Source organism: Hippocampus guttulatus, chromosome 1 (genome assembly GCF_054856545.1).
Source record: "Hippocampus guttulatus isolate MCC_2025c chromosome 1, RoL_Hgut_1.0, whole genome shotgun sequence".
Taxonomy (NCBI): Eukaryota; Metazoa; Chordata; class Actinopteri; order Syngnathiformes; family Syngnathidae; genus Hippocampus; species Hippocampus guttulatus.
The window spans coordinates 3,673,217-3,684,014 of record NC_141261.1 but is presented as its reverse complement, the minus strand read 5'-3'; the positions used below and the strand labels follow the sequence as shown (position 1 = coordinate 3,684,014).

Below are 10,798 nucleotides of genomic sequence, written 5' to 3'. Positions count from 1 at the left end.
ATGGAGCATCTTCGCTGCGCCTGGGGAGAGTGCTCGTTTGGCTGATTTTGACAGTGGCTCTGAACGTCTCTTGACCGAAAGACAAATATATTTCCGGTTCCGAGTGCAAACGTGTGCATTTTATTGAAATAACACGAAGAGACCGCGTCCAGTGATGTATGTGATAGAAATGTAAAGCTTATGAAAGCATTACAAACAGATTATACACGCAGACATGCAAAAGCACTTAAGATCGTACTGATGTAATTTCTGTAGTTGAATAAACGTTAAAATAATCAAAAAAAGTAAGAACATACTGACATGTAGAGAATCGTATTGAAAAAATCCACGTTAAAAACTAATTGTAGAGCTTCTTTGGACAATTCTTTGTTTCCGTTTGTTATTTTTGTCAGGTTTTCTGGCTTTTTTCCTGGTTTTCCGGGGGACACCCCCCCCCTTTTTTTTTTGTTCAGAATTAGTTTTTTCTGTTTTGGGAATTTTATTTCTGATTGTCAGAATATTTTTTTCTGTTGTTTTTTTTGGGGCGCGGGGGTGGGGGGTAGGAGTCTGTTTTTCTTAATATTTTTCAGCCTTATTCAAATAAACAAGGAGCCTCAAAATCTCGTATTATAGGACTGTCTGTGTCTTATATATTTAAAAAACAACAACAACAACAAATCAAATGTCATCAAACAAAATTCATATCAACAAGTCAATGTTCACTTGCATTTCTATATTAAACACATATCTTTGTAAATCATATCTTTGTAATGGTTTAGTACTATGTGTGTGTGTGTACTGTACACTACTGATAAAGTGTTTGGGATGTTGGGCTTTTGGGGGAAATCTCAGGATGACCATAAAATCATTCAAACCTTTACAGGTGAACTTCATTTGACCTTCTCTAAACTTTTAATTGTTCACCCATTCAGTGTTTCAAAAACTTGCTCTTCTCTATTGGGGTAAAATTCACAGCCATCCATTTATTTATGTTTTTTTTGGGGTTATTTCCAAGGATGTCCACTTTTATGCCTTTCTTCGACTCTTCCAGTCTCTGTATCCTTTATTGATTATAATTGTCGCACATATTGTACTGAGAAGCCAGGAAAAAGACATTTTCCTACTGTACTTTCCCCAGTCGCTAAAAATAGTTCCATTTTCTGTTCAATGGCCAGAATCAGATATGTTCTGCTCCATCAATGGGTAACACACACACACACACACACACGCACACACACACACACAGCCAAATGAAAATCTAAATACATTTTGAGTGACGATATGTGATTTGACGATGGTTTGACCAATATATGTCCTTTAAAAAAATAAAATAAAATTATACAGCAACCAGCAGCATCTGCTATTTGGGTCACAATTTCTAGTCATCTCCGTGGAGTGATGATAGCGGCAAGTATTAGACAAAACACATTGTCTGATTAATTGTGCGGCTGTGTCGTAAATATTAAATGTAGGAGACTTACATATTAATCCCGCCATGGCTTCTCTTTGAACGTGTTCCGTTTAATTTGTTGAGTGAGTTGTGCGCCCGTGTATGAAGACAGGACAATATTGTAATTACAGTAAGCTTCTTATGACTGATACAATTATTGAGGTGAGCAGTTTACACGGTCGACAGAAAAAGTGGGACCTTATGCTCTTTCAATTTCAGAAACAACACAACTTTCATGAGGATAACAATATTTGATCCTTTAGCATATGCCGCGCCTTTGTGCTCTCTATTCATGCTCGAGAGCAGCTGGCCACACGTTGATCACGTTATTGCGAGCGCGAGGTATTATGGGAGCACAGCAAGCTGGGACGATGCCAAAAATGATTATTGTTCTTTTGAGCCAACAGAGGTAAATTGCTGCGGTACCAAACTCAGTAGGAAGGTACCTCACCCTGGAAGGGTCGCTTTCACATTAGGAAGCAGACGAACGAATCATCAAAGAATGCTGAATGTCTACGCTCATTTTCAGAGTTGAGTTTTGTCTGTGAAGACTATAACGATGCATGTTCGAGGTGTAACCAACATGAAAACCAGTGAGTATTTGTGAACTCCACTTTACTTATAGAGGACTTTAAAAACAATGACACCTACATACAACGTGCTGTGCATAAAGTTAAAATAAGACATAAAAGTGAAGGCAGTTAATAAATTTTTATGTAAAAGTCAATTACATAAAAACAAAATAATGTCTTCCTTTAGACAGCTGCCTAAGATTTTTTTAAAAAACTGCACCAATTGCCGGCCCATTTTAAAATCAATGTTCAATTTCAAACCCAAATTCAAGACTGTTGGCTTTAGATAAGAGGCCAGGGGGCCTGAGCCAACAGAGTGAGATGTTCAAGGCCCCTGGGATCAAAGACCATTCTATTTTCTTTTTGTTGAAGTTCAAAGAAGTTGAGTGCCTTCCAGGCTTTGATTTCCTGCAGACAGAACAAAAGTGGCTTGAATGATAAAGCCTCCATTTTGCTTAGTGGGAGATACATCTGACATTCGCATAGCTGTGAAAGGAAATGCCTTGCTTCCTTAAGATGGAACCCAGGGGCAAGTCTTCCCGTTGAACGAACACGGAGTTTAAAGCACTTTCCCAGTCTTCTCTGTCAGACCCTTCCTGGAATGATTCTTCCGGGATCCACCGCAGCTGCTTTGTCATGGTCATCTTGATGTCGTCATCGGCCAGGAACTGATGCTGAGAGAGTTGTGAGCTAAAACAGGAGTGATGTGCTCCCTCCTCCGGGTTCCAGTTAGGAGGCGAACTGCAGCATTTTGGACCAATAGCCTATCTTCTCCTTTGGTTTGCATTTGATCTTTGGTCACACCAACCAGTCCTGCAACCCTTCTGAGGCACCTCCTACTGTATGTGCAGCGCTGACTATAAACTGTACAGGTCTTCAAACATGTATGAGAAGCATTCCAGATGTTACCATGCATCAATGCAAAGGTCAAAACTGGTACAGCGCACGGTCCTGATGGAGGCCAGATGTCGCGCTCGCTCCATATGCCACCCAACTTATCCACGATCATCACATATGTAAACACGCTCTAGTTCTCTGTTCTTCTTCCCCCTGGCCTCTGGACTGGAAGTGCCCTAAATCCAATCACAGCATCTCGACTGAGAGGAGGATGATGATGATGATGACGATGATGAAGACTGAGAAATGTTACCAGCGACTCGTAAGCTGGCGGTTTATATGGGGATTGTTTGGACAGACAATGGTGTCTACCTGCTTTTAATCCTCCCTCACAAAGAGTGCAGCGCCGGGGCCGAGTTTAATAAAGGAAAGTGCTCCCATAATCGGGATTTGTCAAAGTGCCCCCTTTGTGTTAATCGGACTTTTTTTTTTTCAGCATGCTTTGTGACATCTGCCACAGCAAGTGGTGTTAACCCTTTTGCCCTTCCCTTCCCTTCTTTTGCCGGCCTCATGTGCAACGTGAACATCATTCTTCGAAAGACATGCCATTTTTATGTCCCCTTTTCTAAAGTGTCGACCAAAAGTGTTCCATCTAGCCCAAAAGACCGAGGAAAAACGGAATATGTCCCACCTTAATTACTTAGCAGAGACTAATAGGACAAGGATCTGTAATTACTTCCACACCAAAGCTGCATTTTCATAATTAAAAGCCCGACGAGGTATAATAAAATAGTTCTAAAGTGAAGGATTACAACAGTAAATCCTGCACAGTCCAGATGTGAAAATGATGATGGGTGGGTGGGATTCTGTGGTCCAGATTAAGGGACAAATCCCGCATGCGGGAGCGTCGCAGTGGTTCCCCCCCACCCCGGAGTTTAGTGGCTCGTGTGGACTCAACATGCTGTAATCTGGAGATTAGCTGGTATAATGAGCTGTAAATACAGCAAGGCCAGCCACGCTGCCTCAGCCCAACTTTGCTGTCAAGAAGTTCGCTTCAGCCGATTCGCAGAAGTGATCGGCTCAAGTTTGTTTTATATTAGAACAATCGATGTAGGTGGGTCAAAAGTCTCAGGACACTTTCCACCAACATTAAATACCCTTCCTGTCTTTACAACTGCGATAGTTTCCAATCTGCTATGAAGATTCTGTACAAGATGTTGCAGTGTGTCTGTGAGAATCATTTGAGCGACTTGCGCTTTCACGCCAAACTCATGGAAGGATGTCTTGAAGGACCTTCCTTTGAGCACTCGTGGGCACAGATTTTCAACACAGCCACCATTGGGGTCGGCTTCCAGCTGCTGTAATGGGTTACAGACGGCGACGTTTCGCGCCCTCCTCCTAAAAAGAGGAATGTCCTTTCGCCACCTGTTGTCTGAGCCCAAAATGTTTTAATGTGCGATGTGTCCATTAGAGTGGATTAAACCATTTAAAAACAGGGATTGCAACGCACTTTTGCATGAATTTTTTTTTTTAATTCTTATTCCGTAGGACACTTTTTAATGTCAGGAAACAACATGATTTCAATTGGCAGCACATTGGTGGCCAACAAGGAAAACTCATTTTAAGACTATGTCAACAAAAAAAAATGTACAAATGTTGGAAGCACAACAATATCAACATCATCTTATTTATATTCATACATAAAACATGAGACAAAATTACAAAGGAGCATTTGGACCATATTGACGAGTGGAAAAAAATGTCACACTGATATGAGAATGAAATCGTAACATGAATAAATTCTCACAGAGACAAGGGAAAAATCCCAAATAAGACTTGCAAATGAAAATGCATCGTCTCTCTCTCTGATAGTCATGTGATCAATTCCCAAGAAAATATTTTTACTTTTTCCTGTGTTGCGACTATTTTTGTAAACATTTTCTTGTATTTACTTTGTGCTGATATTGGTTCTACAGTACTGATTTGATATTTATTAATATTACAACCTCATTCCCTTAATATGGTTACCTTTTTCTCATAGCGTTACAAATGTAATCTTGTGACTTCACTCTTGCAGAAAAGCATGAGTTGTTTTTTTTTTCTCTTCAGTGTGACATTAAAACTCCTTTGTACAAAATAAATACTAGACAGCAACAAAACAAAAAAGTAAACGGACAAATTCAATGGGGTTTGCAAATTTAAGTGTTAAAGTGTTTTATCTCCTTGGAAGAGCTGGTGCACTCGGAATATTCAACATCTTCTTCCAAACAAATGTGTTCAATCTTGCTACAAAAGCAAAAACACGACCAGCAAAAAAAATTAAATTAAATTAAAAAAAATAAAGAGTGCAGCCAAGCAACTGTTGTGTGTGTGTGTGTGTTTGTTTCGATACGTTGTAGTGCAGCAAAGCTGTCAGAGTCACTCATGTTCAGGTTGTGGCCTATGAGCCCCCTCCCACCTTGCTTGGCAATGAAATCCAGGAAAAACAAACGAGAATGCCCGCAGTTTAAGAGTTAAACCTGATGGACTCTTCTTTGGTTGCGTGGTCCACTTTTGGTCATTGATCATTCAAACAAACACACACGCATGCACGCAAACTCCTCATGTGACTGTAAATGTAGCTTCACTCCTTAGCGATTCTTCTTGTTTTCCAAAACACATGTGCAATTACCTTTCTTCTTCTTCAAGCAAATCAAAAAGTCACAACATCCACTCTGGGTCTTGTTCAAGAGGTTGGGACCTCCCTCGCCTCCGCTAGAGAAGACAAGGTCAGTGGCGGCCCCCTGTGGTGCTACGTTCTCTGCAAAGTGCAAGCAGTGAAAGAGTCTCTCAGGCGCCGCCTCCCCGCGAGCGGGTAGAAGGAGTGGGGTAGGTTGACCGAAGCGGTGCTCGATGTTGAGGGGTATATGGCATCAGGTGCTCGGAGTGGCTGGGGCGGTGTCAAGAGAGGGAAAGAAAGAGAAGGTGGGGGTGGGGGGGGGGGGAGTGCAGTGGTGTCTCCGGGAAGAAAGACAATTTGGTGGTTACACCTCCCTGTGGAAGTGGGAACGCACAAAGTCAGTCAAATGTACTACAAGTGATGAATCAATCAATCTAACCCACTCACAAAAAGTTTGGGATATTTCAGGTCTACTTTCAGGATGTTAGGTTGATTGTTTTTAGTTATCATACATTTACTTATTATTAATGATAGATTGATTATGCTCGCAAAGAAGAATGCTTATCCCTGCAATGATAAATTGATTATGCCTACGAAGGCAAAGTACTGTTGGTCAATTGTTAGTTTCGCAGTCTTAGTCTCGCAATGTCCCAAAGCAAGATGAGGACAACAGTTCTTTGACACCAACATGACACAAGACGGCGCCATAGCAATACGGTTAGCACAAAAACAGTAAATAGATGAGTTCTCATCATCACTGGGGAGCAGAAAATCAGCACATTTGTGCCTGAGCACAGTTACGTGGTAGCTCACCAAAGGGCATTTATCCTGGAATTACACCCAAAAGTCCAATATTCGTAACTTTTTGTGGGCAGTGTTTCTAATGGTGTACATGACGTGCACTTACGATGCTGTAAGCGTCGAGTTGAGGACCAGAGTGGTGCGTATTCGATAGAGCTGTGCTAGCGTCAGCTTCTTGTGCTGCTGCGGTGGCGATTTCCTTGCTCGAGGCGAAGTTTCTCCCGTTGGCTCGGACTTCCTCTTAACTTCCGCGTCTGCAACGCATGGACCGCCCTGGCCTGGGACGTCCCGGCGGAGATCGACGGGGAGGCCTGCGGCGCTGCTGCGGAGCTCCGACAGGCTCTTGCTGTGCGCCAGTGAGGACGCGTGCAACGGGTCGGCGCAGTTTTGCGAGGGTGGTGTTTTGGCGTGGAGGCGCTGCAGGAGGTTGTCCTCGGAGCGCGATAAGACCAGTGTAGATAGCTTCTGGAGGCAGTGGAGTCTTGAGTGTACATGAGCCCGCCGTCGAGGTTTGCACGGCTGGACCACTGACGACTGTGAACCAAGCGAGGCCGAGTCCTGCTTCTCCTCCTCGTCTGGCTCCTCTTCCCCCTCAACCTCCACCGTGCCCCCCTCTTCAATTTGCGGGGGCTGAAGTTCTCTGAGGAGCGACTCCGGTGAGAGCGTACCATAGGCACTGTCCATGGAGAGAGAGCGGCACTGAGGGTCCAGCCCGTCGCCCTCGAGATCCGCCTCCTGATCCACCTCAGAGCATACGTTGGACGAGGGCCCGTGGAGAGGTGTGGGCCGCTCAACTTCCGACAGGGCGGGGACGCCGTCGTCAAGGTCGGCAAGTCCCTCGAGGCTAACGATGGTGGCAGAAGACGTTTGTGACCCGGCCAGATCGTCCGCTTCCATGACTGACAATGTCTCAGTGGATCCATCCGACTCACTGAAAACAGAAGAAAAAATGTCAGGGTCACCAAAGCCTCCAAGAAATTTCAAACCGATACAAATTGTTTCTAAAGCGCATTAAAAAAATGACTTGCCTTAAGTGCAGTGCATCAATAAATAGATCGAGTTCTATCACATAAAGAAAAACAGGAAATTGTCTTGGGTGTTCTCAACAACCTGTACGTTGAGGTCGATTGAATCATCTCCAATGTTTACAAAATCGTGTAGAGTAGGCTCTGAATTGTATTTTACATTTACAAAAAAAACCTTTTGGGGCCACTGAAGGCTAATTTGTTTCCTTTTGCAAAATCACATATATTTCTAATGCTCACGAAACCTGACGTGTATGCTTAGACGCAATGAATAAAGTATTCTCCATCATTAGCACAAACGCACGTAACTCTCTTTCTCTATTGCTCATTACAAAAAGACACTAGTTAGGTTTGTCAAAACCTAACTAAACTCTCTGCAATGTTAAAAAAACAACACATACAGTATCTTTTCCCAAAGAGCAAATAAAAAAACCTGTAGGTTTAAGTATCCTGAAGAAATATTTTCATCGTAGGCAAAAACATTAGGTTTATTGACCATTTAATCCTCTTACAAAACAAGTACGTTTGAATAAATTGTCTGACGTCTACCAAAAACGTACGTTTAGATTCATTAAAGTCTCCATATTCTCCATTGTTAACAAAAGCATGCACTATCGGCTCGGATGTTTGCAAAATATGTCTGTTCGTTTTTTTCAAGATGAAATTGTCTTCAATGTTTACATAACGCAATGTTTCGGTGCATTGAAGACCACATTGGCCCCTATTTTTATAAAAACACCTGTTAAGTTCAGGACTAAACGACGCAGAATTTAGACACGTACCACATACGTTTAGGCTCAATAAAGATTACAATCATGTACCAACATGTTCCACTCTAAAATGTTTTGACTCTTGCCAAAAACACGCACATTGGACTTATGTGCATTTTATATTTACAATACTCTGTGTTGCCAGTAAAAATAAAATGTTGAAGACTAAATCAGGCTCCGATGTTTACAAAAGGGCGCGCTGGTTCATTTAAACAGCGATGTGAATGCTGGGTTGACGCTCCAGTACCTCAAGTTAGGCTGATCTTTGTGCCTCAAACATGGCGAACTCGCATTGGAGTTGCTGCTCTCGTCTTCCTCATCCCGCTCTTCTTCGCCCTCCGTGCAAGTCGTCAGAGTATGCTGCAGCCGGATCACTTCCTCGCTGCGGAGCCTCTGGAGTTGGTTCTGTCGTGGAAAAAGAGAAGTTAGACGAAGTCACCTCGCTGCTGCACATCGGAATGGATGCCGACGACAGTGCAAACCTGGACGTTGCAGATTGCTTCGATCCAGCTTCGCCCCTGGGAGGCGCTGTTGCCTTGGAACGTGTAGGCGGCCACAGCGCTCCTGAACTCATTGAGGTAGATGAGGATGAAGGAGCCTTCAGAGATGCAAGAGGGCAAAATGTTACGTAAGTGGATTACAAAGGCAGGCTGAACTAGTTAGCTGTAAGGCGAGGGTAAGATGTATCGAAAAGGTATGAATTTTGTTTTCATAATGAGGCAGGCTAAAGTCAGAATAAAGACCTTTTCATATCACAGGAAGATATTTTCTATGAAAGCTTGTGTCTCGGCATTCCATTAAATATATGTCCATAAGAATATTTCTAGTTGAAAGGTCATGAGAATTCACAAATTCAACTTTTTTTTGTTTGTTTCGCGGCAATTTCAACGGCAAAGATGTGTGGCACCCCCTCAGCCCCACACAGCATTCACACTTGTCGGTGGCAGCTCACCCGTGTCTTTCAGCTCCTTGCAGACGACGTTGTGGATGAGGAGAGGCTGCCGGATGATTTTGACCTTCTCTACTCTCTTCACAGGCTTTGTGATGAGCAGCAAATCAGTGAAGAGGAAGCAGTAGACATCCATCTACCGTGAAGACGGAGGGTCAATAATTATTTTTAAAACGACAACAATAACAGGGCAAACCGATTGAAAGCAAGAGAAAATTGGCTTTACCCTGCTGTCTTTGCCCTCTTTCATCCTCAGAGCGCCCTCCAGGTGAAGCTGTCGCGTTTCCTCGACAGACGTTCCTCTCATGGGAGCCATGAGGTCAAAGTGGTTGAACTCCCTGAGGATCTGAGTGGGAACACTTGAGTTGGTCTAATGTTATTTGTATATGTACAGAATGTATATTATTCATATGCGCGTCTGTCCTCATTTTGTCTGTTATTTTCAACCAATTCAAGGTTTTGATAATAGCTTGACAAAAAAAATCTCCAATCTCTTTTGAACACTCGAAATGTCTGAGACGCGAGAAACGCTGCACATTTCCTCATTCTGTGGAAGAAAGCCTTGACGGATCGAAAGACGATACTAGTTAAAGTTGTTCGTATGGTGGGGACTTGACGAAACACCAAGACATAGAGGCGTATCAATTTTGCCAAAGAAAAAGGTCAGTTCAGAGATCAGTTATAAAATTTATTGATTGCTCCAAACAAATCGATATGATTGAAAATGAATGCCAACTTGCAACTCTTAATTGACACTGTTAGCGAAAAAAAAGGACCATAGGTCCTTTTAAGATGTGAAAGAATGCGCCAGAGGTGAGCTGCGTTGCGCTTGACCATTTTTTGTCCTCACCTTCTCCACCTCCTCGCTACTGCCCTCCACTGCCTCGTAGGAGTCGATGCGGGCGGAAATGGTGGCCAGCCTCTGCCGCTCCTGACGCTGACGCATGCAAGAGTTGACACTGTCGATGAAGCCCTCCACTGAGGCCACCTACAGGGCAAGCGTGATCGTTAACGAGGCTGCAAGCTGGATTCAACCATAAACGTGTGATAACCGTGTCATCAATGTGCCTCGTACCATGCCGCCGATGACGTCTCGGGCGGGCGGCTCGTCCGTCTTCTTGAGCACGCTCTTCAGCAGGAGGGGATATTTGGTCAGCCGTAGATGAGGTTTCGCCAGCATGTCTGCCAACTTCAGACGGTTGCACTGCTTGTGCGTCTCGGCCCACTGTCAACAGACAAGAGACTTGTTACATACAAAAGACATGGAACGCATAACAATCGGCGGTTGGCCGCATTGACTCACGGTAACATAGGTCCTGAAGAGTTCATTGTCCCTGAGAAGCGCTCGCATGTTCTCCATGCAGCTTTCTTCCTCCATGCAGTAATGGATGTACGGCTTGAACCTGGAGGCGAACTGAAGGCCAAAGCAACAAGAGGCTCGGTTTAGTGAGGCCAATGGGATCGCATGATTAAGACATAAGAGTAGAATCAGTATACAAGTATTAGTTGAATTGTTGGCTGAAGTCTGCCCACTACGACATTTAGTATTTGGGACAGTTGACTTGGGTCTCCAGAGGAAGAAAGCTGCTACTGCAGATAAATAAAATGCGCCGACACGTACCAGCGGGACTTAGCAAATAATAATAAACAAAATTAAAATACTAATTTGTTTCCTTAACACCACAAATCCACAAATACACTATTACACACAATATTGAAATGCATCAATGTGACTGTGAAGACGTGGCTTTGATGC

At 43.4% G+C, this 10,798-nt stretch overlaps 1 protein-coding gene across 4 annotated transcripts in view; it reads right to left on the bottom strand.

The window, feature by feature from the left end:
- Nucleotides 1-4,348: 4,348 nt before the first annotated feature.
- The window catches only part of plekhg5b (pleckstrin homology domain containing, family G (with RhoGef domain) member 5b), a 55,238-nt gene continuing 48,788 nt past the window's right edge, over nt 4,349-10,798 (bottom strand). For all 4 annotated transcript variants that reach the window (XM_086104159.1, XM_086104323.1, XM_086104409.1 and 1 more), the window contains 9 exons: nt 10,346-10,456; nt 10,118-10,267; nt 9,893-10,030; nt 9,269-9,388; nt 9,046-9,178; nt 8,576-8,691; nt 8,341-8,498; nt 6,405-7,229; nt 4,349-5,871 (listed from right to left, as the gene is read on the bottom strand). In XM_086104159.1, the coding sequence (XP_085960285.1) occupies nt 5,862-5,871; nt 6,405-7,229; nt 8,341-8,498; nt 8,576-8,691; nt 9,046-9,178; nt 9,269-9,388; nt 9,893-10,030; nt 10,118-10,267; nt 10,346-10,456 (1,761 nt within the window). In that variant the 3' untranslated portion in view covers nt 4,349-5,861. The remainder of the gene's footprint in view (nt 5,872-6,404; nt 7,230-8,340; nt 8,499-8,575; nt 8,692-9,045; nt 9,179-9,268; nt 9,389-9,892; nt 10,031-10,117; nt 10,268-10,345; nt 10,457-10,798) is intronic.